Source organism: Marmota flaviventris, chromosome 5, assembly GCF_047511675.1.
Source record: "Marmota flaviventris isolate mMarFla1 chromosome 5, mMarFla1.hap1, whole genome shotgun sequence".
In the NCBI taxonomy this organism is placed as follows: domain Eukaryota; kingdom Metazoa; phylum Chordata; class Mammalia; order Rodentia; family Sciuridae; genus Marmota; species Marmota flaviventris.
Genome location: NC_092502.1, coordinates 61396070 through 61422717, shown reverse-complemented (window position 1 = coordinate 61422717; position 26648 = coordinate 61396070). Strand labels below are relative to the sequence as shown.

The 26648-nt window shown below is 53.2% G+C and overlaps 1 protein-coding gene across 4 annotated transcripts in view; it reads right to left on the bottom strand.

Annotated features, from left to right (window-relative positions):
* Pdgfrb (platelet derived growth factor receptor beta) overlaps nt 1-24923 on the bottom strand; it is a 37563-nt gene extending 12640 nt beyond the window's left edge. The window contains exons 1-10 of one of the 4 annotated variants that reach the window (XM_071612239.1): nt 24458-24923; nt 9259-9304; nt 7984-8307; nt 6679-6945; nt 5813-5940; nt 5522-5696; nt 4736-4928; nt 4038-4153; nt 2638-2761; nt 1846-2057 (exon numbers count right to left, since the gene is read on the bottom strand). In XM_071612239.1, the coding sequence (XP_071468340.1) occupies nt 1846-2057; nt 2638-2761; nt 4038-4153; nt 4736-4928; nt 5522-5696; nt 5813-5940; nt 6679-6945; nt 7984-8307; nt 9259-9304; nt 24458-24469 (1597 nt within the window). In that variant the 5' untranslated portion in view covers nt 24470-24923. Of the gene's footprint in view, nt 1-1845; nt 2058-2637; nt 2762-4037; nt 4154-4735; nt 4929-5521; nt 5697-5812; nt 5941-6644; nt 6946-7983; nt 8308-9258; nt 9305-9943; nt 9965-10196; nt 10218-24457 lie in introns of those variants that run through there. The other 3 variants (XM_071612241.1, XM_071612240.1, XM_071612242.1) reach the window with 3 other exon arrangements.
* Between the last annotated feature and the right edge of the window lie 1725 nt (nt 24924-26648).

The window sequence follows — 26648 nt, the reverse complement described above, 5'->3', positions numbered from 1 at the left end:
GTGGACAATGATGGCAGTTAATAGGGCTAGCAAGGCCCCGTGGTGCCTGTGCCTACTCTAACCCAAGACCTCAGCCTCTTCCCTCCTGGGCCATCCCATCCAGACCTTCATCTCCCCTGTCCTGCCCCACTGACTACCCAAGTGTCCTTTGGGAATTTGGTTCTTCTCCTCTGTCCCCTTCCTGCCCTTCTCTCATCCCCAGGGAGCCCAGTCCTTCCTCATATCCTCCTCAGGGTCACAGACCCACACCTAGCTTCTGCTCCCTCTCTCCAACAGTCTCACATATCCAGGGCCTGGGAAAAAAGCATGCATCCTCTAGGGAGTCCTCTGAGTAAAGAGGAGCTGCCATACAGCCATCTCAGTCCCCGGAGTTAGTATGCGTGACATCTGCCTCTGCAGGTGTACTTCTGCCTTCACTCAGAGCTGATGTGCAGGTCAGGATGTCCACACTGTCTACCCAGGTGCCCATCTGCTCAGGCACATGTGTGTGCACGCACAGGAGTGTTGATGAGATAGGATATTTTTAAAAACCCACCCACACTCACAGGGCAGGTACAGGAGGCTGGTGTGCTCAAAAGACACGCACACATACCAGGCCACTAAGCCTGCCTCAGCGCACAAGTGTGCACCAAGCCTTATGTGCATCTCAGACCCGTGCTTGCTCTGGAGTCTGCCTACCCTAATAGCTCCACTCCTTCCCACTTCCTTCCTCTTTTTCTCCCCACCCCATACCCCAAAATTCACATGCACTCCCTGCTCCAGGCAGCCTGAATTCCTTTACTTTCTTAGAACCTGCCCTGCCTAAGGCTCTTGCCCAGTCCCCTCCTTCTGACTGGAACACTCTGCTCACCAGGCTAACTTAAAGTCATCCCTCAAGTTTGACCCAAAGGACTTTTTCCCAGGATATTTCCTCAGTCCTACAGCTGGCCTCTTCGCCCTCCAGGCTTTCTCCCCAGGGTGGTGATCCTAAGATTGCTTATTCCCACCATCTTGTCCCCTGATCTAAGGCACTAGGAGGACATCAAAGCTGATCCTCTGACCTCAAGAAGTTGGGTCCTCATAACTATTTATTGAAGAAGAAAGGTGAATGAATGAAGTGCATTCATACAAGGGCATACATACACAAGAATGGGCAGCTAGACATGCAAAAACATCTGTGCACTGCTAGGACCGTTCACATGTGCAAGATTTGTGCATGTAGGTGTCCCTTCTAAGATATATGCACTGTACAGCAGGCATATGTGTTCAGGTATTGTGCTCACACATTTTTCCAGAAAGGTGTGCTGCAATGACATGCTTACAGACACGCACTATGACACTTGACACATATGCACAGGAATTGCACATGTATTTGTACCCATGTATGGGGTTTTATACACAAGCCTGGGAACTGGGCATGCTGTACATGGCTTATATACATATATTCTGTGGGTTTACACACAGAGACAAGTTTCATGCATGCTTGAACACATGCTTACAGACATATACTCTAGCTTTATTCGTGTATCTGGGCTTAGGCATTCTTCAGCACAAAGTTTACAAGTATACACATAGAAAGTTTGCACCTGTGTCCTGGGATCAGGCCTGCTCATGGTCAGGGCTTCCAACATGCAGTTTACATTCTCTCTGTAGAAGCAGACTGTGCTGCTCAAACCATGGTTTCTACACTCGTGTTTGTACACATGTGCCCATTATGTATTGTGTATGGTGCAAAGAAACATATTCTGATGCATTTCACATAGCTACCGTGTACCTAGGAGTATGCTGACTTGGCCTGTTGAGGGGGCATGGGCTCAGTCCCCAAGTATGGCAGGGTCAAGGTGGGGGTGAGCTGGGGAGACTCACAATGCGGCACCACGGTAACCTCCTGCACATCCTGGCCCAGTGGGTTGTGCAGCATGCAGCGCACCGACAGTGGCTGATCCACGTGGCGCAGGCGCAGCGTGCTCACCACCTCATATTCCTGCTCCTCCGCCCAGTATGTCACATTAGTCTCCAACTGGCTTTCCTCCTCGGAACTGTTCCCCAGCGGTGTGGGCGGCAGCTCGCGTGGACACCTATCCAAAGAGACCAGGATCGACTTGCAGCCTCACCTTTCTGCAGAGGTGGAGACTGAGGCCAAAAGCAGACAGCACCGCATAGTGGAGAAGTGCATGTCCAGTTCCTGTGACCAGCTGCCTGGTCCTAAGCGGGTTCCTCCAGTGATTCTCTAAACTGATCAGTAGGTGGCGCCTCCGTTCCAGAATTGAGATCCCTGGATTGCAAAATCCACTCCTCATTTTGACCACCAAACAAACACAGTGTGTTGAGATAGAATCAGAACCTCAACTCAACCCTGCCTCTAGCCACTGAACCACCATGAGCCCTAGTCAGAGGAACAGAACATCTACTGGGTAGATAAGGTCTTTCTGGGCACAGCCCTCCACTGTACTGAGCAGAGGATAGCCCAGGTGTCAAGGTAAAAAAGAGACAATTTAGATCATGCAGAGCATCTCCAAGGAGGTGATGGAATGGTCTTCTAGGGTGTGGCTCTAGTCTGGAGCAATGTGAAAGAGGAAAGGGCAGACTAGTGAGTTCCACTGGGTCCTTCTAGCCTGCTGGGGTACCCTAGAACACTAAGGTCCAGGATCTGCTCACCTTTTGAGGTCTCTGCAGGTAGACCAGGTGATATTTGGCTGGGGCATGCCTCGGCCACGACAGCGGACTGTCTGCTCCCCATTGGCAGGGTGACTCTCGCTCAGCTCCAGCACACGGACAGGGACTGCATGGGGGAAGGTCCAGGATCAGGAGAAAGGTGGGAGGTGAAAATAGACCTCAGGGAGACCTGGCCCAGAGCCTCCATCAGGGGGAGGGCTGCAGCCCTCAGGTGAACACTAAATACCAGGAATCCCTTGGGGGAAGCTGATGGATCTCCCTCTGGGCTACTTCAAAGGGAAAGTCTCAGTAGGGGGCTAGTCTGTCCTTAACACCTCTCTGAGACTTGCTCACCTTCATTTTAACAAAGAGAGAACAGGCCTCAAGCTCAGAGCCCTGGGCAGCCCAATACATGAAACTGGACTGAATAACATTTGTCTTGTTTTCTTGGAGTTGATTTTAGTGGTTGCCTGATATTTATGACATGTGATGCTGATTTTCCATCTACAATTGAGAGGTTCAATTTTGCCTTTCAAAATATGTTTATTTTTAGAAAGCTAATTGACAAAACATGAAGTCATTCCCATGGCATTCCTACACTCAAGTCCCTGCAATGACTTTTCATTTAGGTCACAGTAAGAGTCAAAGTTGTACCAGACCCACAGGCACCTACACATCTGCCCTCTCCTCGCCCCTACCCTATCTCTGCTCTGACCTCATCCCCTGCCACTCTTCCTCTCTCCCTCTTCTGGCCACAGGACTTTCTGGCATTGTTCTGGCCCTTGCACTGCCAGGGGTGCCATCTTCCCAAATATCCACTTGGCTAATGCCCTCGTCTTCTTCAAGTCTTCACACAAATGTCACTTCCTCAATCCAGCCACAGCAAATAAGGTCAATACTGATTACAATATTTAAAAGTGTACCTCACCAGCCCCCTGTGCACTGCTCTCTCAATCTTCCCTACCCTTCTTTTTTTCCCTTTCCAATAGCGCCTATTACCTTCTCATCTGTGTTATTTGCTGGGATTTCATGTCCTTCTGTTACATGTTTGTCTTCCCCCAAAGGCAAGGCCTTAAGAACTTCCAATAGAGAAGTATATTGTAATTGCTTAATAAATATCTACTGGATTAGTAAGTATCATATAAATGGACTATGAGAAGGAAAAATCATGCCATTGGGACATGAATGCCCAAGGTTTTGGAAAACACCAGTCTAGCCTGATGGCCTCCCTTTACAGTTGGGGAAAATGAGGTCCAAAGAAGGGACACAGCAGGTCAATGGTCATGAACTCAGCTTCCTTAGTTCCAGATCCCTCTCCAGCCCCTCCTATGGGTGGGAGGACAGTACAGGAAGAGGAAGTGGGGACAGGGAAGAAGGGAAGAGGGGACTGAGGTGGCCCTCACCATTGACCTGCAGCTTGAAGGAAAGCTGGGCCTCAGCATCCTCATGGAAGGCCCGCATGGTATAGTAGCCAGCCTCTGCCACCTTCACTCGCACCAGTGTCAGTTCCGATACATACCTAGGAAATCATACAGGCCAGGAAACCCACTCACTGTCAGAGCTGGAAGAACTCCCCCACCTCCCACCTTCTTTATACAGACAGGGAAAACAAAGCCCAGGGAGGAGAGGGACTTGCCAAGATCACACAGTGAGAGCCAGGACTCAAACCTAGTCTCCTGAGTCCCCAGTTATAAGCAGTTCCACTAAACCAAGAAGGGGACAGAAGGATTGGGAGGTCGGGGGTGGGGGGTGGGGGGGGGGTGGTGGTGCATGATTCCTCCCCCTCCACAGGAGGGACCTAACATGTTTTATTCTAATTTATCGTTTCTCTGTTAATCTCCAGCCTTGGGGACATCACAGGTGGCAGTGAGTGGCCCTCCTGGCACTGTCTTCCCGGTAATCCTGTTTCTGTTTCCCCCGCTGACTCAGAGACCCTGGGTATGCTGAAATTCTGCCCCGGTCCCTGCAGTATCCCAGTGTCTGGCACCAATCCTGGCATGCAGTAGACTCTCCGGAAAGGTGGACCTAGGTTTGTCGTGGGTCTGTGGGCTGCTTGGTAGCTGCAAAACTTCAAAAAATGGAGTGGGTAGCAGCTGCTCACCGGGTCTCAGACACATTGCGCGTGGACAGGGCGATCTCGCCGGCGCTGGAATCGCCCAGGGTGCGGTTGTCCTTGAACCACAGCACAGTAGGTGGCGGGTAGGCTTCGAACACCACTTGTAGTGTCCGACTCCTGTGCAGCTCAGCAATTTGTATAGCACCCAGGTCTCCCAGAAGCCGCACGTAGCCGCTCTCTGCAAGGTACAGCTGTCAGGGGCCGACCCTGGGGGCGGGGCTATTCCCAGGCACCAATGGGGTTGCACGTCCCAGGGGCGGAGCTCCTGGAGGCGGGGCATCAGCTGAACTGTAAAGGAACCTAGACTTCTGGGGCAGAGGCTTCAGGCTTTAGGAAGTCATTCAATGAAGGACTAGGGTTGAAGTTAGGGCTGGGGACGAATTTGGCTCTGATATTAGTGTTGGAGCCAGTTTTGAGGTTGAGACTGCAGTTGTAGTTCTCTTGTTCGGTTTGGTTTTGTAACTGAGGTACATTGGAGTCTCAAACCAGGGCCAAGGTTGAATTTGCAGATGGGCCTGCCCAGGCCTGTGATGCGTTTGGGATTAGAGATCAGATTGAGGCTAGGGTTCTGGCTAAGCAGAAAGTCTACTTTTAGATTAGGGTTGAATCAAGCTGACACTGCACTTTGGTTTGGATTTAACCCCAGAATTGGGGCTTTGACTGGCACAGAGTCTAGTGCTGAACTGGAAAATGGTTGATTGTACCCTAGGGCTGTGCCAGGCTCTGGGTCCAGTTCAGACAGGGGTTAGGAACTGATTCCAAGGCACCCACCGACCACAGTGACATTGATGGCCTTTTCATCTCGATGGTCATTCACACTCTCTGACACATTGCAGATGTAGGTCCCTGAGTCATCCAGCTCAGCATTGGGGATGTGCAGGATGGAGCGAATGTGGGAGGGCACATCAAAGAGGAAATCTGTCACTGGCTCTACGAGGCGCCCACTCTGCAGGAACAAGTGGGGCAGGTTCTCTAAATAAGCAGGGGTCCATGAGAAGTCAGTCTGCAGGCTGAGCTATCCATCCTTGCCTGGTCCCTCCCCCAACCGAGGCCCAGCATTACCTCCATGCGGGGGTAGGTCCACTCAAAATTGACCACCTCATTCCCCGTCACAATGCACATGATGGTAATGTTCTCACCCTGGCGAACCACAGTCTGCACTGCATTCACTGAGACATTGATGGAGGAAACTGGAGGAAAGAGGGGGGCTTAGGGCTGGGGAAATCACACCAGCCACCAGTACTTCAACTTGGGCATGGGGTAGGGGTATACAGAGTGAAGCATTGACTGATGGAAAATTCATCCATTCAAAAAAATATTTATTGAATGCCTACTATATGCCAAATATTTATTTTAGGCACTGGGGCTACAACAATGAATACAACAGACAAAACCTTTGTCCTTGTGGCGCTTACACTCTAGAAGGGGTAACAGTCTAGAAATTAAAGTATCCTCTGGTGATCTAAGTAGAGGAGAAATTTACTGAACACTCCTATTGTGCCCTGTAACTTCTATTTTTTGTTTTATTTAACTTTCACAATAATCCCATAATGTGGGCAGTAATTATCACCCTCTTTTACGAAGGAAGAAGCAGGTTCAAAGGGATTATGGGCCTTGTGCAAAGTCATTCAGATGGGAAGTGGCTGAGCTTGGATTCCAACTCAGTTGGCTCCAAAGCCTGTGCCTTTGCCCATCTGATTACACAGCCCAGCGTGCCACTGATGTGTCCCCTGACTGTGGGAAAACTTCATCCTCAATAGGAGCCTCAGTTTCTTCATCTGTAAAATAGGAGAAACACTACCTCCCTTCAAAGGTTATAGTGAAAACAAATGAAAAATAGTTATATACTTTGCAAACTGTAAAGGGCTATTCCTCTGTGAAGGGTTATACTTGCCTCTGCTGACAATCAAGCCAAAAAGGGGACTCACCCTGGAGGCTGTAGACGTAATAGGCATCGGAATCCACTTCCCTCTCCCCAATGGTGGTTCGGCAGATGTAGGTCTTGTCCTCAAAGGTACCAGAGAAGCCTCGTTGGTGGTCATAAGGGATAGGCAGTGGGATGTCCTCTTTCTTCTCATGCAGTGTCACCACTAGCTGGGGGTCTGTCACTCGGCATGGAATTGTGGTCTCAGTTATTTCCGTGAGAAAGATGAATAGGTCCTCCGGCTCCATAGGGAGGAAGCCCATGGTGGGATCTACAAGGAGTGGAGCCAAGAATGAGTGAGGGTCAGGGGACCTGGGTGTCTGGCGATCCCATGAATTGCTGTATGACTTTGAGTAAATCTCTTCCACTCTTTGGCCCTCAGTTTCCCCAATACAGGAGAAGGATGGCACTATGGTTTAAATGTTGGTCTGCTCCAAAATTCATTGAAATTCCATTGCCATTTTAACCCCAAGAGGGCTAAATGGTTGAGGTTGATGCCACTAAAAAAGGGTAAGTTTGCCAGCCATGGTGGCACATGCCTGTAATCCAGTGACTTGGGAGGTGAGGCAGGTGGATTGAAAGTTCGAGGCCAATCTCAATAATTTAGCAAGACCCTCAGCAACTTGGCGAGACCCTGTCTCAAAATAAAAAATAAAAAGGGCTGGGAATGTGTCTCAATGGTTAAGCATCCCTGGGTTCAATCCCTCATACCAAATAAAAGGTAGGGGGGCAAGTTCAGTGCCCTCTGGCTCTCTCTTGCCCTTCTGCATTTTTTGATGAGATTATATAAAAGAAGTCCTTGCCAGATGCTGATTCCCTTAATATTGAATTTCCCAGCTTCCAAAATTGTTAGCCAGTACATTTATGTTCATTATAAATTACCCAATCTCAGGTACTATTTTACAGCAGCAAAAACATAGTAGGCATAAGAGACAGATGCTCAGAGGCCATTCCAGCTCTAACATTTGATATTGACAGTACCAGGGTAAGAAAGCAGACAACCCACAAGTTGAAGTATGGCTGGTACCTGGAGCTTGGAGAACAGGGAAGATGAGACATGGGGGCCAAGGGGGAACAGACAGCAACCAGCTAAGAATACAGAGTTCTTGGGAGGCAGTAATGGGGTTGGCTGGCAAGGAGCAGACTGATATTCAGACCAATGTGTGGAAATGAACACCCTGCTGAACTAGAGTTCATGATTCGTCTGCATTTCTAGAATGGCTGCATTTCATGGTGCCAGTCAAGCAATCTCTTGAACTTCCCCTGATACCTTCAGTAAGTGAGTGGCCATGCAGGTGGGAACCCTTACCTGGCACAAAGATGTAGAGCCGCTTCCGCTCACTGGGCTCCCGCCCAAGGGAGCTGTTGTAGGTACAAAAGTACTCTCCTGTGTCACCTCCAGTGACATTGGCCAGGGTTAGCATGCTGGAGAAGGTGCCCTCCTGGGTCCTGGACACTTTCTGCTGAGGCACCTGAGACAGCCGTTCCCACACCACTGGAGCTGAACCCAGGCAGGTCAGAACAAAGGTACTGGAGAGATTAAGTACAAGCTCTGGCCCTGGGGGCATGATGGTCAGGCCCTGGGAGGTCTGTGGACCTAGCAGCAATAGCATGGGCAGCAACAGCAACCGGCCTGGAGAGAAGACATCAGATGTCAAGGCACAGGGGCCTCAGTAAGCCCCCTTGGGCTGCCCAGGGGCATGTGTGCACAGCCCCCAAGTCCATGAAGAACACATCTCCATTTCCAACACAGACTGGAACCCTCTGCCCATGGTTCTAGAGCCTGCTCACCCAACGCTAGGCCCCCAGGTACTCCTGGCCTTTGTCTCAGTCCCTTTAAACCCAGCCTCTGAGTTCTCCAGCAGTACTACATTCAGGCAGCGGGCAGGGAAGGAGTCAGGAAATCCTTGGGAAGCAATTCCCAGGCCTCCAGTTCCTGCATTGCTTCCCAGGTCACTTTCTGGGCCTCTTCCCCCTGCTGCCCTCAGCTACCTAGGTTCCCATGAAGCCCAGAGGTGGCCCTGCTTGGAAGAAGGTGAGCAGGAGGTACTCAGGTAAATTAGAGTGAAGTTGGGGGCTGCGAAGGGCTGGGATGGGGGGGTGTGCCTGTGTCCAGCAATTGGTTCTCCCACCCCCACCCTTGCCCCATGACATCTTCTAGGGAAGGATTTTGTAAGCCACACTCCCATGCTTCCTGGGGATGAAAATCCAGAGGGGGCCCAGATAGGTGGGCAGTCAGGCAGCCAGTCCCTCTAACAGTCACCGGACCCACCCCTGGAGAGCTGAAGGCACATATCCAGCCAGACTGAGGAGAAATGGGAAGCCAGGGTGACTGCTAAAGGGTGAGGGGTGTATGGAGGGCTAAGGAAAGAATCTGATGTGATCATTTTGGACAGAAGGGGTTCACTGAAGGTCTCGGAGCTGCGGGTGGGTGGCTGAGGAGGCATCCACACAGACCTCAGGAAATGTAGGAAATCCAGCTCAAGAGCACTGCAGTTTTTCTGGACTCGTGTCCTTATGCTAGCACACAGCCTCCCAAGGTAGGGCCTTTCTGGGACCCCTGCCCCTGCCCCAGCCTACTTACCTCTGAGGACCAGAGCTGGCGTCACACCTGGAAGCTGCATGATGTCCTGTAGAATGAAACAGGAGTCAGGACCCAGAGTGGGCAGAGGCGGTGCCAGGGCCCCTCTGGTTCCTACAGAGTAAACCCTCGCCTGAGCTCTCCATGTCCGTGGGGCTGAAGTCAAAAGCCACCCGTCCCAAGTCTGAGAGGGCACTCATGACCATAGGCCCTATCCCTTTTTTTCTGACCCTCGTGTGGCCTTGGCTGGGTCCTACGCCTCTCTGGGCCTTAGTTTCCCTGCATGACATTGGGGGTGGGGAGGTTGAGCTGGATAGTATCCAGGGACCCGCCATCTCTGACAACCCGTCCTCTGAGTGACAGTTCCAATACCAGGCTCTTATCTGCCAGGACAAATATTTGGGAAAGTGTGATGAAAGGCCTGGAGGAGAAGGAGGGGGGAAGCCAGAACCCAGAGAACTCCCACAGCTCCACAAGCACAACAGGAAATGGAGGCGGCTGTGGGAAGGGAAGCGGGGGAGTCAGGGCTGTGGAATGTGGGGGGTGGGCCTGGCCCCCTCTACTCAGCCCGCAGCAGCAGCACAGGGAGGCCCAGGGGAGAAGGGCCAGGGGCCAGCCCCAGAAGAGGCCCCATGGAAATTAGCAGGCTTCGAAGGTGTTTGCAGACCCCTGAAGCCAAGCTCCCCACCTCCACATCCGGTGTCCAAATGGGGAAACCAAGGCTCTGAGAAGGAAAGAAGTTTGCCCAAGATTCCACAGAAGGTCCTGTCCAAGAGGGAGACAGAGAGCTGGAAGAAACAGAGAGACAAAGACATGGGAGAGAGAGCAGGAGATGCAGAGGAACAGCCTGCACTAGAGCCTGGGGACAGAAGCTAGGCCCAGAGAGACAACTGAGGTTGGGTGGAACTTTCTCGGTCCCTTCCTTTAGCAGCCTGTCATACCTTGGATTCCAAATAGTCACCAATAGCCAGGTAAGCATGCTTCTGTCTGCAGCCTCGACAGGAAGTAGGCCAGAGGTAGATGGGAGTCACAGAGCAAGAAATGTGGGAAGCGACCATGTGATAAAGCAACAAGGCGCCTCCTGATGCTGTGAGGCTGCAGACTTACTTTCTGAGTGGCTGCCCGCTCTGGCCACGCCCAACCTGCCCCCACCTCACCATCTCAGGCTTTCTAGTTTCCAGTCCAGAGCTGGGGAGAAGGGTTTGAGCCCCCCTCAGCACTGCCCCTTGAGCCATGGCTATCTCTTTTGGGCTCTCAAAGTGGAATGAAGGCAAGTGTACCACCTACCAGTGCTGCAGGCACAGTTTAAGGGAGATACAGAGACCACGGCCTCAGCTGTGGACCCCAGTCTCAATTTTCCCAAGAGCAAATCAGTGTTTCTCCTCCTCTTCCCCTCCCTTCAGAGAAACTTGCCTGAGTCCCCTCTTGTCTTCCTCTCCCCTCTCTAAATTGCTCCAGGTCAAAGCCCAGCCCTCCTGATATCCCTCTGCAGCGCCCCCATGCCCACCCCTCCTGTGCCAGCCCTTCAGCTGGACACCAGGCCTCTTTGGGCAGGAAAGAGCAGTGCCCAGGCAGAGCAACAGCCCCCACAGGGGCCCATCTGCCCCTCAGGGGTACCCCCTGGTTCCCCCTTCCTGCCAGAGATCTGGGCCAAAGAAAATCATTAGCAGCCCAGGTTGGGGGAGGGGGTCATCTCAGCCTCCCTGCCCCTCCTCTCCCAGCCTCCCTGGCTGGCCACACTGTTTATTATTCTAAAGGAGGAATTTGGCCGGTTGGCCAGGAGATGGGAGGTCACTGAAAGGGGGCTGGCCTGGCTCTAGAAGGCTGGGTTGGCCGTGTGGGCTGGGACCTCATGGCATGCAGCCCCTGACTCTGCTCTGATATGGCACTCTCTTCTCTCCCCTCAGGCCCTCTCCTGCTGGGCCTGGGGCTAGGCGTGGCTTAGAGTCTCTGAGACTAAGCTAGGAGAGACTCTTCTTGAATAGGCAGCAGAGGCCCAGAGAGGCACATAATCATGACCTAGTCACAGAGCAAAAAGAGGATCCAGGCTGTGGGAAGAGGATAGGGAGGAAGAGATGAGCTCAGGGAAAGCGGAGATGCTTTGGGAGAATGTAGACACTTCAGGAGTCGTGGACTGGTTGGACTCTATGAAAGGAGCATTTTGGCTCACCTCATAAGATTTGAAACTTCTGTAAGACTGAGCTGGCCCCCAGCCTTCTCTGGGATGTTTCCCTGTTTGTACACGGAGAAGTTTGGATACATCAGCTCAAAGAGCTGTCCCTATTTTAAGCCTTGCCTTTTTGACTGGTCAAAGAGAAGGTTCTGGTCACCATTATTCTCAAGAAAGTGGGGCTGGTCAGAAGGGAGGGCTACACTCCTAAGGACAGAGTCACATGAGAATCGATAAACCCATCTCACTCCGTGCATCAGATGACTCTGACCATTTTGTCACTGACTTGCTGTGTGGACTTTGACAAGTTGTTTCCTTCTCTGGGCCTCAGTGTTCCCATCTATACAATTAGGATTTACACACAGTCTTTCAGTGGACTTCTAGCCAGATGAATTGGGGATATGGAACCTTGCAGTGGCCTGAGGAAAGACACAGGGGCAGCGAGCTAGAGATCCAGGATGCACCAGAATGGGGATCAGGGTATCCAGACATGACCGTGGGCCATTGGAATGATTCTGGACTCTGCCAGTTGTCCACTCAATGCCTGTGGACCATTTGTGCTTTCCAGAGGCTGCTGTGGTCTTAGGACAGGCAGCTGACTTGGGGTGGCATTTTGCCTATGACAACTTCCCTTCAGAGAAAGGGGCTCTGCTCCAGGTAAGAGCCACATAGGACATTTTCAGTCCAGCCTTCCCTCCTACAAACACTAGAACAGCACAGCCATCGCCATCGGGAGCGGGCACCCAGCAGCACCACCACCACATACCACACTGTCCTGCTGGGAGTTCCCTGGAGCAGAAAGGGGCAGGGTCCTTAAGCAAACACTGTGCCCAGAGAGATGTGCTGTGCACCAGGAAGCCCTAAGGATTCCTCTATGCAAGGTTGGAGAGACACAGGTCCAAAGATAGGGTCACCGCCCAGCTCCTCAGTGAAATAGAGGTCCCTTAGGGGAATGGACTGAGGGTCCCAAGTCCAGGACATCACGTTCAGGGAATCAGTGGCAGCCCCAGCCTTCCCTCCTCCAAGCGCACACAACTCCCCACCCCTTTCCCACCGCCTTAATCTAAATAAATCCAGTCCATCTTGGCCACATCCGCCAGCAGCGGCTTCCCTCCCTCGGGGTCCTGAGGCTCCCACGACATAAGCAGGCAGGGGAGGGGGCCCCACACGGGGTGAGCACATGCACAGAGCACAGATGGCTGCCTACGCACTCGCTCACACGCTCCTAAAACACATGCAGGCGCTCACCATGTGCATGCCCGTACAAAACACATGTCACAGGGTTCCTACCACAGCACTGACTGCTGCCTGTGTGCTCTCCAACATGCCCACTGGAGATGCACCATGCCTAACAGATCACCCATGTACCCAGCATACGTGACAGTGCAGAACTACGTGCATGTGGGTCCCAAGCACCCCTGGAATCACATCCATACAGATAAGCCAGAAAGCCCCGGATGTTGTGCAGTGCTGAGCCCTTGACATATATAGACTCATTTAATCCTCAGTCAACTCTGAGATAGAGACAGTCATCATTTCCATGTTAAAGGTGAAGAAACTGAGGCAGAGAAAAACCTTAGAAATTTGTCTAGGAATCCAGACCCAAGGAGGGTAGAGCGAAAATGGAACTGAGTCTCCGTGCTCCATGCCACGCCACCGTGCTGCTTCTGTGATCACGGCGCTTGTCTGGTTGGGGCTGGGTAGAGAGTGGGTGGGCACTGGTGGGAACAGATGGAGTGGGGAGGGATTTCACTGAGAATCAGCAGGACTTTGGTTGATGTTGTGGAGCTGGAGAGAGAAGTTCCTGAGGGGAGCCTGCATCCCTGTTTCTGGTTTGAAATACTCGGGGACAGGAGTGTGTGTGTGTGTGTGTGTGTGCTGGGGAGATGATGCCATTTTCTGAGACGAGAATGAGACCAAAGAGCAGGATTGAGAGTTGTCACTGAGCTGGTTGAGAATGTGGAGGATCCTGTCGGCACTGGGTGGACAGAGGAACGCTCAGCCTGAAGGCAGAGATCAGACCAAGAGAAAGCCCGGCTGCAGGGGAGGGGGCGCTTGCTTGGGGCAGGCAGACTCAGGCCAGGGATGCTCTGAATAAGCAAGATGCCCGAGGGAGGAGGAGGCCTGGCCATGGGTCATGGTGTCAGAGTCTTGGAATGTCAGGACTCCACAGCTCTCAGAGATCATCTATCTGATCCAAACCCCTTCCCGGGCCCTGTTGTCCTGCTGGAGATACTGAGGCTAGTGGATCAAGGACCTGGGGTCAGACTCTGGCTGCTGCCCTTCCCTCTGAATAGTACTATTACTCAGGAGTGTCCCCGCAGTATCCCAGCCAGACAGAGATTGGTGACAGAGACTCAGAGAAGGTTGCCAGCTAAGTTTCCAGTAGAAGTAGGACACTGATTCCAGTCTCCTGACCAGGAGCCTTGTCCTCTCTCCTCCACACCACTTCACAGCCCCCAGGACAAACTACAGGGTGGGAGTATGGGAACCTGGGTTCTTGTCCCAGTTCTGTTGTCACCTGTGCTACAGTCCTGCCCCTCCCTGGGCCTCAGTTTCCCCATCTGTACAACTTTGGGGGCTGACTCTTGCAACTCTAAGGACCCCGCTCTGGAAGGCAGCTGTGTGCAGTGGGGAGGAGGAGGGGGTGCTGGGGAGGGGCCCCAGCCGGGATGTCATGACTCAGCTCAGAGAAGGCAGCCAGTCTTAGGCCTGGGAGCGTGTGGGGGCAAGAGGCATCCAGAGCCAGGGAGTGAGTCCTCTGCCAGCAGCTGAAGAAGACGAGGGTGACAGCAGCACAGCCTGGACTTGGCAGAAAGTCTGGCCCATGTGGCCTTCCCCAAAGGGCTGAGATGTGGGTGTGTTCTTGCAGTATGGGTCAGCGAGCCCCATCCTGGGAGGCAGGGAGGATGGCGGGGTCCGGAGCATGGGGACATAATTACAAGTGTCAGGGAGAAACCTGGTAAGAAAGGGAGGCTCCCAACTGCCTTCCTCCATCCTGTGCTTCTCTTCTATCTGTTGAAGACGGCTCAGCGAGCCACCCCTACACAGTGAGCCTCCCCAAGCCTCAGGACCACACCGAGGGCCAGAGTGAGTGAGCAACCGGGCTCAAACCACAGTTACGGGGGCTGACCCCCAAGTGCAACTCTAGGCCATGCTGCTTTTAGACCCGGGGCCTTCCTAACGACACCCCTGAACAAAACAGCACAAATGACCAAGTTGGGACTTTCATGGGCTCTAGCTGTGGAGCTCCCCGTAGATAGAAGCACAGGGTGGGTTTCATGGACCCCCATTTTGATTCCCCCAGCACAGACCTGGCTATTCTGAGCACTCCTTGCTGGCCCCTCACTTCCAACCTGCCCGCACCCACCTGTCCTCACACTCCAGCCAGAGGAACACTCTCGCTCCCTAGACCCTCTGCGGCTCTAGGGTAAAGACCTGCTTCATAGCCCCTCCTGTAGGAGCCATCAGGCCCTGGCACTGCCATAGTCTGTCATGACCAAAAGAAGGCGGTGCCCTCCCAGCTCCCCAGGGCCCAAGTCACTCATTCTGTGCTCCTCTCCTGGGAGGCCTCCCCAGGGACACAGTGGAAAGAAATGACCTATTTTCTGGAAGTCCAAAATAAAATAAAACATCTGTCTGGAACGGAGCTCGGCTGATAAAGAACAGACTGGTCCCCCAGCCGAGCCCCCTGCTGCGGCGCACACCCCCTCACCCATCCGAGTGTGTGCTGGGGGCAGGGAGGATGCCGGCGGCTACTTGGAACGGTGCGTGGGAAAGCGCTCAGTGTGTGCCTCATGGCCTCTGGGGGCCCAAGGGAGGGAGCCCGGGTCCCTGTGCAGGCTGGGAACCAGCCTGGGAAGGAGGTCAGAGAGGGAGAGAGGCCCCTGCATGCCCCTGCCTGCTGCCTGCCTGCCCAGCAAGCACTTCCTGTCTCCTGCAGGCGCCTTACAGGCTTCCCCTGCTGAGCCCCCACAGCCCTGATCTGCTCTGGGCCACAGGGCCTGGCCCTGCCCAGCCTGGTGGGTCCCAGGCTCAGAGTCCCCTGAAGCTCTTTGGGCCCTCCCTCATCAGCCCTTTCAAAAGAAATAGAGACTTAAATGGCCTCGAAAATAACAAGAAGAATAATAGCTACCTCTGACGTAGGACTTATCACCCATCACCTAGTCTAAACTCTGTGTGAATTATCTCACTTAATCCTCAAAACAATCCCATGTCATGGTGCTGCTTCCTTGACTTAGAGATGAGGAAACTGAGGCCCAGAGAGGTCATATCACTTGCCCAAGATCACAAAGCTGCCACAATGGCTCCAGTGTTCAATCCTGAGCAGACTCACCACCCAGCACACAGGCTCAACACCTACGTGACCACCTCTCTCAGGCAGGACACGATGAACCGGAGCCCAGCAGAGGGGACAACCAGCTAGAGTGAGACATGTTTAAGCGGTCGCCAGCCTGTTCTTTCACCCTGTCTCTGAATTTCTTTCATTCCTTCACACTCTTTTTGAGCTGAGGGAAGCTGATAGAGGAGGAAACTGTGCTACATTTTTCATAGAGGCCTACAATTTTAGGGATGGAAGGGGCCATACATAGCCCTAGTCGTGTCTCCCCACCCTCTCTGCAATTGCACACCTCCCGTGACAGGGATCTCACTACCTCACCGATGGCCCCCTCCATTCTGGGGCAGCTCAGGTCCTCAGAGGTCAGACTGTCAGAGAATGTTTTTATTTCACTGAGCACAATCTATTTTCTTGTGTCTTCTACCTCTTAGTCCTGTTTCTGTCCCCCAGCTTCCCTACCCTTATCCCAGGTTATCTTTCTTTCCACTCACTCTTCTGATACTCCCCAACCTGAAAACAAACAAAAGCCCCTATTAATTAGGAGCAGGCAGTCTGCTAAATGGGATGATCTAGGGATTTTATTTCATCCTTATAACATCCCTTAGAGGGGACCCAAGTCACTTGGCCAACAAGCAGAGGAACTATGAACAACTGAGGTGGGTCTGAGCCTAAAATTGAATGCAAGTCAAGCGCAGTGGTGCACACCTGTAATCCCAGAGGCTTCGGAGACTGAGGCAGCAGGATGGCAAGTTCAAAGTCAGCCTCATCAACTTAGCAAGGCCCTAAGCAACTTATTGAGACTCTGTCTCAAAATAAAAAATATGGCTGTGGATGTGGCTTAGTGGTTAAGTGCCTCTGAGTTCAATCCCTGTACACTCCCCCCACAAAAAACAACAACAAAATGAATCTACCCAAAAAAGCGAGACTACCCATCACCTGCCAGAGAAAACTCCATCCACAGGGAAACATTCCCACATGGAGCTCACCCTGACAGGGTCTGTATAGAATCCAGGCCCCCAGGGACAGGAGGATCTCCAAGAGTAGGGTCTTTTTCCTGCCCTCACTGAGGGGCAGTGTGTCCAGGGGTCTGCTTCAGGTTGCCCAGTAATTTAGAAGCCAACATAGGGTGAGAAATCAGAATCCTTCTGCAAAAGGTAAGCATATAGGGCTGAGGAGAGGGGTCCATGTGGACGACAGCCTCTGTCTGGCCCTGTCCCTAGGGCATCTGAGGTGGAGCTTCCAGGCAGTCAGCCTAGGTGTGTGGCCAGCTCTGCCACAGGCTGCCCCTGAGGCCCCAGCACCCCTCTGCCCTACTCTGAGCTCCAGGCCTCTGGGGCTGCAGAGTTGCAGCCTTCACCATCCCTTGGCTGCCCTCCCTGCCCCCCTACCCTCCAGAGCCTCATCTCCGGCCGGTGCCATGGCAACGGAGAGCACCAGGCCCTGGCAGCCAAAGGAGCCCCCGAGAGGGGTCCCAGGCTGAGGCAGGGAGGGGGGTGCGGCAGGCGCAGACAAGCAAACCTTCTGTTCCTCGGGCTGCTGCCAGCCTGGGATCAGCCATGAGCCGGGCTGGGGGCCACAAATAGAATGCTTTCTCAGAGCCAAGTGGCCAGGGGGCAGGCTGGCCTCGGGGCCCTACTCATACTGACCCACCAGCACGCAGCCTTCCCCCACCAGACCAGAGCCTGCAAATCAGGCAGGGGTAGCTGGCTAATGAGAAAACCTGCCATTAGTTGGTGCCAATTATGGAACATTGAGATTCCCCTCAGAGCCCTCCCAGGCCGCCGAGCAGGAGGAAGGGAAGCTTCCACGTCTCGGTGACCCTCTCGCTTTCTCAGCATCTCTTCTCCTACCCCCTTCTTCAGTCTTCACCCTCTGATTCTCCCACTCACTGTTCCTTAGCCTCTCTGAGTCTCGGTCTCTGACTTGCCTTTGAGCTGTCAAGGCTCTTGATGGAGTTAATACAAGCAAATGTGCAGGACAGGGCCTGGCACACGGCCCTCTGCAAAGCCCGAGGCCATCTTCTTCTTATTCATTCGCTCACGGGAGAAATCAGTCATTCACTTAGTCAGCACACAGCTGAGACCCCACCAGGCCAGGCTCACCAACAAGGCATGCATGTGACATATGAGATGGCCCAGGAAAACTCTCCCAGAGGGGCTCTCAGGAAGGGGTAGCTGCTGTTTTTATTGACGTTGGCAGCAGCATCCCTTCCTAGTTCACTGGGAACTCGTTCACTAGTTCACTTCCTAGTTCAGCAAGGAAGGACACACTCGGTGGCCAGCCTAGGACCAGAAACCAGATCTGATGACTCTCAGTCCACTGTCTGCCAACTTTCCTATACCTTTGTCTTAGTCCCTCAATTTGATTCCCCACAAATCAGGAAATATATCTAACAATTATCTGAGATAGCTCCATGTCCCTAATATGAGATTAAGCCTACAGTAGGTGCTCAATAGATGCTTACAGAGCATGGGTGATCAAATGGCTGTGTAGAATGGGCTCTTCTAGACCTCAGGCCAGGGGCCTCAGCTGCCCCCACTAACCCAGGATTCACTAGGCTGGGAAACTGGGATGGGCAGGCAGTGGTGACCTTTTCCCTTCAGGAAGGAAATGAGACAGGCTGATTGAGGCAGAACAGACACATGGGACCTTGAATCTAATGGACTGTGCCTGATGCCACCCAGGGCAGGAAAATGGCATGGGAGATCAGCTAGGCTGGGAGCAGCAGGTCTAGTCTCCTTGGCATAAGTCCTAGTTCTTCTGTCTCGTGACTGTGTGACTTTCTGAGTTTAACTTCTCTGAGTCTCAGTTTCCTACAAGATGGCATAAGAGACCTCCTTTTCCACTGCTGTGAGGAGTAGAGATGACAAAGAGCCCTCAACACATAATAGGTGCTCAGTGAATACTATTGCAATTGTATGATTAGTTCAGTAGGGAAGGAGAGTAGGGCTTCCTGAGGGAGGTGGCCTTGAGCTAGGCCTCTAGGGTTCAGTTGAGCTCTTTGGCAGACGATGCCAGTGTGGGGCATAACATAGGACTCTGTGAGAGCAGTCCAGGGAGGCAGGAGTGGTTGGGCATCTGAGAGAATTGGTAGGAAAGATCAGTTAGGCCAGAGATTGCGGTTCTTCAGCAAAGAGGTAGATGGGGGGCAGGGAAGGAAGCTAACCTTTGAGAAAGGTTTGGGGTGCTGGGTGAGGATTTTGGCTTTGCCCTGGAGACACTGTGAAGCCAACTTTTCAGGGCATTGGTGATAATGGTGGGCACCTAGCCGCTGCTGGGATCATGCTGTAACACTAAGCACTATGGGGGTGGGGGGCCCCACTCAGGACAGTGACATAAGCGGGTTGGCATTCTGTGGGAGGCTATGGATTGGGATAGGGGCAGGGAGTCAGGGAGGCCAATTCCCAGGATTAGGCCCCATGAACCCAGCCTGAAGCCCCTGGCAAGACCAACCACATCACTTCCGGGGCAAGTGCAAAACAAAAAAACAAGCATCTTGGTTGAAAAATATTAAGAATGACAAGACGGTGACCGCTGAGCCTTAAACCAAGTCCACTTTCTTCTAAACATGGGACCCTGATGAAGCTGAATGCTCATGAAGTCACCCTGTTCCCTGGACGAAAGTGAAAACCATCTGTCCGTCTGTCCATCCCTCCATCCTTCCACCTTCTGGTGCCTCTCCTTCTCTACCCACGGCTGCACTATGCATTCAGCAGGTGGATCTCGGGCTGGCAGTTGATAAGGAACCCAGTACAGGCCAGATGGAGTAGCCCACAGTCCATGGGGTCAAGGCTAATCCTTTACCTCAAGTCCAATGCCCTGGGTTAAGAGAGTCTAGGCTCCTGTGATGTGTTTATAGAGTTGAGCCCTGTCCCTCCAGGGAAGACTGGAATTCTCTGCCCCTCCATGTCCACTTAGGCTCAGACGCCGGTGGGATCACAGCTCTTGGGGGGTTCACTTTCCAGGAAAGAAAAGTAAGCAACAGAGTGTGGTAAAGCAGCCCTGAGAGTCTGGAAGGGACTCTTGGGAGCTGAAGGCAAAGTTGGCTGGACCCCTGGAGCCCTTGAACTTCTCCCTTGCCCTCCCTCCTCTTTAAGAGGAAACCCTGGCCAGAATGGAGAAGTGATGTGACCAAAAAGGTTCCTGGCCCAGAAAACTACCCCACGGGGGTTCCCAACCTTCTCCAAGATGGCTTTACTTCCCTTCAGTCCAAATCAGTCCCTTAACTTCCCCCAGAGAGATCAGAAGCTGAGCACTGGACGACATATTAGGTCTTTAGAAGGGTGGTGACGATACAGCAAAGGGAAGCATAGGTCCCAGGCTCGGCCATCACCCTCGGCCTGCACAGCATCCCTTCTCCTTCCTGGACCCAGGGAAGTCAAACCACGTGACCCCAAAAGTCCTTTTCATCTCTTGACATTCAGGAACTTCCTGACCCTCTGGCCTTCCCAAGGGACAGCCCTCTCCATCATAGGGCGGAGAAGCTCGTACCTCCCGCAGATGAAAGGTTCGGGCACCTGAGACATCAAACAGCCTGATCGGAAGCAGGAGAAGCGAGGGTATTAATGCAGTGAAAGCAGTGCACTTTGATTTTCAAAGTCCTGCACCAGGCCTGGGGCGGGGTACCCCAGAAAGCCCCTGAGTGGGTGGAGCACTGGGGTGAGCGTTGGGGGTTCAGGACATTCTTTTCTGGATGCTCTGAACCTAAAGGCTAGAGAGGGACATGAAGTGGACTTGTGCACTGGAAGCAAAAATTGGGTCAGTTCCAACCTACTCCCAACAGGGCTGGGTCTCTGTGTCCACTCCTTCTGTCACCTCTGGAGCCCATAACTGATTTGGGTTAAAGCCTTACTTTCTCTTGAAATGCGAGCCGAGGGGGTTTGTCAGTAGCCCCAGGACCACCCCACCAAGTGCAGGAGCTGGGCTGAGCACCTCACCCATGCTGTCACCTCCTGGAGCCCACTGACCCTAAAGGTCATCCACATAGCCTCTAACAGGCCTGCCTCCCAGACTTCTGTTGCTCTTATTGTCCCAGGGAAACGAGCATGTGGACTCTGCAGGAACATGTCCTCCGAGCTCTCTGAGAAACCAAATGCATTAAGGGGCCCCTGCAAATTGTTAGAAAGTTCCTCCTCGTATTGCAGGTTAGGATTTTCCATTAGTGGCCATTGATCCTGACCTCTTTCTGTAATGTGTAGACAAAGGGTAAGGGGAAAAAAAAAAAACCCTTTCATTTTGAAGTTAAATATGCATGATCTCCGCATACACTGTGGAGCTTGTGCTGCTGATGATCTGAGCTTAGAATCCTGGAATTGTTCTGGGGCTGGAAGGGAGCTTGGAGATGGTCTGGGTCATGCTCCTTGTTTGACTTATGAGAAGACTGAGGCCCAGAGAGGGACCGACTTGCCCAAGGTCACATGGCCTTCCAGGGTTGATGACCCCCAGTGGAATGCTGAGGGGGGGCCCCCACAGCTAAGGCGCGTCCTCAGAGTCTATGCCGGGTCCAGGGCCCCACCCAGCCTCGTGTCACAAGTTTCTAGAGTCAGAAATGTTTGCGCGCAAAATCCCAGCTCCTCCACTTCTGAGCTGTGTGTTTCTGGGTAATTGACTTAACTTTTCTGGGCATTTCTTCATCAGTAAAATGGAGAGTGTTTATATTGACTCCCAGAGGTCGTTATAATAATCAAATTAGTCCAGCAAATATTAATTATGAGCTTACTAATTGCCAGGCATGTTCTAAGTTAAGTGCCGAGGAACACAGCAGTGAACTGTGAGGTAATGGTCACAAACACAATTAAAATGCACGTAGCTGGCTCCTCCTGCATACACTGCACCCTAGCTGTCAAAGCTCTGACCCTTAGAAGAGATGGAGACCCTTGACCCTCCCTCCCCTCGCCCCTGATGAGGAGGACTGTAAAAACAACTTCATCCCAAAGACCCACTGCCCACATGGTTCTGAAGCATCTGCAGGAAATGGAGGGGGACTCAGGGCTGTCTAGGGGTCCCCTCCCTCTCCAACATACTTCATAGCCTGTCCTGAGCAAAACACCCAGAGTCCCCTCCTATAGCTCTGAAGTGGTCCCAGGTACTGCATAAGGTACCAAGAGGACAAAGCGAACCTTCAGAGTGTACATGGTGTCCATGTTCTATGGGCAGGGGTCATTGTGGGCTACCATCCTTAGCATAGCCAAGCGGTCCTGTGCAGGAGGCAGAGAGAGCAGCCCTCTCTTGTCAGCAGCCCCAGGACCACCCCACAAAGCGCAGGAACTGGGTGAAGCACCTCACCCATGCTGTTACCACCTGGAGCCCACAAACTTCCCTGTTGCTCACAGAGGAGGAAACTGAGGCCCGGAGAGGCAAAGCACTGGCCCACAGTCACCCACTCAGCCAGAAGCCAAATCAGGTAAGGGCACAATCATCTGGAGCCCAAGCTTATTGGTATTCATCAGCAGTGTCCACTACCTCCCAGATAGGAAAGCAGCCAGAGAAGGGACATGGGGGTTTGAGGTGGACCACTCCGAGGATGTCAGTTGAGCCAGGTTGAGCCCCAGGGCTCCTGACTCGGAATGTACAGTGCTTGCTGCTGCCTGCCCACATCTGTGGGCAATTACCAGCCCAGCTCTTCTCCCACAGAGGAGGAAGGGCTGCCTGATAACTGCTGTCTGACCAGATGCCTCCTTCTTCTCTCAGAACCAAGCCAGGGACTGGGCAGACCTTGCAGCAGTCAGACCAGAGGCTGCACTTTGAGCCGGGGCAGGTGCTGAAGCCAGGGGCGGCCTCTGGGGAGCGTGAGGACTACCTGATGACCAGGGGCTCCCTGCACTGTGCTGGGGTTAAGCCTTTGGGTTTAGACAGACCAACTCTTCTCACTGCATGGCCTGGAAAATCATTTAACCTCTCTAAACCTCAGTTTCCTCATCTGAAAAAATGGGTGTAGTAGCCACCAATTTCAGAGCCTTGCTATGAGGATTATAAGGTAGATGTGGTACAGGCTTTTGTGCCTGCCTGTGGTGGGTGCTGGTGATAGGTCCTCCAGTGCTGTTGTAACTTCAGGGTCTCCTGCCTGGAGATAGGGCAGGACTGTGTGACCTCAGAACATCTTGTTAGAGCCCTCTGTTCATTCTGGGGGTGGCAGAGGCCGGCAGAGACACTCCTTCCTGCTTGTGATAAAGAAATGCTATCTGGAGAAGCTACCTGATAACTCTGGAAGGAAGGCAGAAGGCCTGACCAGAAGGTTACTAGGGACACAGGACAGCCAAACCTGGAGTCTGAAAAATCTGATGTGCAAACAGGATATAAACAGCAACCAGGCTCCAGCTCCAAGTGCAGGGCAGGGCCCTGGAGGAACCAGGAATGCTGCCGGGAAGAGGTGGAGCAGCAGGGCCTTGTGGGAGGAGGAGGGCAGATGCCGGCAGACAGGTTAGTGCCAATTTCTTCTGAATGTTCCGGGATCTGACTGGGAGGAACCAAAAGCCCACGTCTGAGCTGGGTGTAGCGGCACTCACCTGTCATCCCAGCTACTCAGAAGGCTGAGGCGGGAGGATCTCAAGTTCTAGGCCAGCTTGGGTAACTTAGCAAGATCCAAATAAAAATTACAAAGGACTGGGAAGGTAGCTCAGTCGTAGAGTGCGAGCCCCAAGTTCAACCCCTAGTACAATCCATCAATCAATCAATAGATAGCCCGATTGGAGTAACAGGGTAGGAGAAGGTTCCTGTCTCCTCAGGGTCTGCCACTTACTAGCTGTGTGGCTACAGTTGTGTGCTACTGCTTGGCTGCTCATGTGTAGAGCAGAGGAAATACAGTCCCTGCTCTGGTGAGCATCACAGAGGTATTCTCAGAGTACTGGGCACAGGCCTGGCATGCAGTAAGTGTCAATCAGTGGCAGCCACTGTTAGGAGGTGGGGCTTCCTACAGGCATTGGAGAGCCACAGATGGGCCCTGGGCAGGGAGGTGGCGTGTCCGACTCCTGTTTTATGATGGAGCTGAGAAGGGGCAGAGTCCAGAAGGAGGAAGAGAGCGAGAGGCTGAGCAGAGGCCTAGAATGGGAGGAAGGACCCCAGTGGCAACCCTTCTTCAAAGAGGAGCCTCCAGATCTGACAGCTGGGTCAGGACTGCTGGGCCTGGGCTAGGCCAGTTGCTGAGGCCCCTTCAGACTCAGAACTTTCCCAGCGGCTGGGGCTTTAGAAGGACGACTTAGGAATCTGGAAAATTTGCAAATCCATTTAAATCCCCAAAGGTTGCCTGGCGGCTGACTGGCCTAGAGCCAGGCTGATTCTTAGGAACAAGGCTTGGGCCAAGGGACAGAGACTAGTCCCTGAGGTCCCCGCACCTTGCTAAGTCTCTTTCTAGGTATCCTGTGTGCCACCTCCCAATTCCCCACCCCTGCCCCTCTCTGTTCCCTCACACTCACACACACCCCTATAGACTGTGATGGACATCAGAGGCCCTGCTGGGCACCCAGAGTCCTCTGGGGGCTGTTGTCTTGAAGAGGGCAGGGGGCAGCAGCGCCTGCCTCCCTCGGGGTAGGGAGGAGAGAACTTACTCCTCTGGCCCTGACATTGCCCACAGCCACCCAACCTCCGCCCATCTGGTTTTGTTAAAAATATTTTCCATTCTTTTTTATCTACCCAAAGAGGCACTGGCTGGGGCAAGGGGACAGGGCATAGGGTTGGGGGTCCTCTCCCTCACTTACCTCTCTGCTCATGGCTTCTGTTGTAGGCAGGGTTCCAGGCTGTGGGCTGTCACCCCCTCCAGGAAGTCTGCCTTACTGCCCTCTCCCAGGTATCAGAAAGACTTTGCTGGACCTGAGATGGGCAACAGCTGGGTTGAAGGGCAGGCAGGAGCCTTGCAAGCTCCCTGAGACGAAGGAGAGCGGGAGGGGGTGCTGCACGGGTGAGGAGCAGGCGGCCTCGCCTCACTCCCAAAGCATCCTTAGGGAGGAGCAGAGTTGCCAGGAGGGGCCGCCCTGAGTCTGGCCGCCGGTGTCCGCTGGGCACAGGCTGCTGCCGGGTGGCTGGTCTGAGGGGCCTGGCTCTCTCCTCCCTGTTGGTCTCCTCCTCTCTGGCTCCAAGTTGCTTACAGAACGATCTAGGGTCCCAGCTAGGTGGGCAGGGACTGCCACCGCGGGCAGCCCCCGGAGCTCGCACCACTGTGGGCTTCCCTGCCCCCCCACTTTGGGGGAAAGGCTGCAGGGCCGCCTCTGATTGGCCCAGCTGGGAGAAGGGGGGTGGTGGGGCCGGGAGGGTGGACGCGTGCGTCTGTTTTCAATTTCAGGGTTTTTTTTTTTTCTCCCTCTTTCTTTTCCCCCAAGTTTCTTGTTTTTCTTCCTCTTTTCCCTCTGCTTGCTCCCTCCCGTCGCCTGCTCTCTCAGGATGTGAGGGGATGTTTAGAAATTCCGCAGCCCACGCCAGCCACTGAGTCACTTTTATTAAAGAGTAGCCCAGCTTCACTGCCTGGTGCCTGCCTCTGGTGGCAGCCTCCCCTTGCGATGGCAAGGGCACCTGGGGGTGCCCTTTCTCTGTGCCTCAGTTTCCCCATCTGTAAAGGAAGCTCTGACGCTGTACATGCTGCTTCAGGGGACATTCATTCATTGAACAAGCATACTGAGCTCTCACTGTGTGCTAAACAGTGTTGGGTGGGGGGGGGGGGATACAGCGCAAGACACAGCCAGCCGCTAGGCAAGCAGTACCCAGCTAGAGGACAGGGGCTGAGAGTGCACTCAGAGGGACAGCTAACTGAGGTGCATTTCTGAGAAGAGGGGACTTGGAAGAGGTAGAAACACCCTCCAAGATGATCAGTCACTCTTTAGAAGAATCCAGAGAACTGGCACAGAGAGAACAACTTGCCCAAGGTCATCACGTTTCCCCAGATCTTGAGGCATATTCCCTTCAGCATCTCAAAGCCCCTGGAACCAGGAAGGGAGTATTTGCCCTGTTTATAGCAAGGAAACTGAGGCCCAGAGAGACCCCAAGACCTTCCTGAGCTCACGGAACAACAGAAGAAGCAGACCTGGTGCATCACAGGGTGGAAGGGACGCAGGTCATCCTAAGACCCACACCCCAGCACAGTCAGGCGCTCTAGCTCTGCCATCTTCCTGGGTTACCCTGTGGCTCTTGCTTTCAGTCACTCAACAAGACATTCTGAGTATCTGTTATGCTCCTTTTCCATCCTTACCCTCCTTCCCCCGCAGGGCTGCCAAACCTCAGGCTCCCGGCTGGTTCTCTTCTTATACCCTCCCCTCCTCCGATTAGTCTCTGGTTGCAGACTCCCAGGCCTCACAGCCAAGAGCATCATCTTAAAGGGACTTAAAGGGTAGAGCTGAGTCATCTCCTGCCCCTATTACGTACATATGGGGAAACTGAGTCCCAGAGGGGAAAAGAATGTGTCCCAATTCACACACGTAGACCCTGGCTCTGCCCTCCTTCCTCTCTGCCCTCTGCACTTCTGCCTGCCCCCTGTTCCTCCCCAGTCCCATCCAGGCCCCTGTTCACAGCAGAGCTGAGATTCGCTTGAGCTGAGATTCCATGCCAGCCACAGTAGTTTATCTTGCAATCACTTCTTGGTTTTATCCCAGTAGAAATTGCCCAGCAGAGCATCTGAGCTGGACCACATGGGAGAGGGGTTCTCAGACTGGATCAGGCCATGGGTAGGGTAATGAGTCACCCAGGAGAGGGGACCTGGTCCAGGGTTTGGTGGTCAGAGGGGAACATGGGGTGATCCCACAGACCACAGGGTCAGACTTGCACAGGATTCTTGTGCCCAAAGATTGCATTGGAAATTTACAATTCCCTGAGCTCAGTTCCCTAGATTGCAAAAAGAAAGAGAAGAACAGAGGAGGGGGAAGGAAAGAAGAGTGGGGAAGGGAGGAAGGAGCAGAAAGAGAA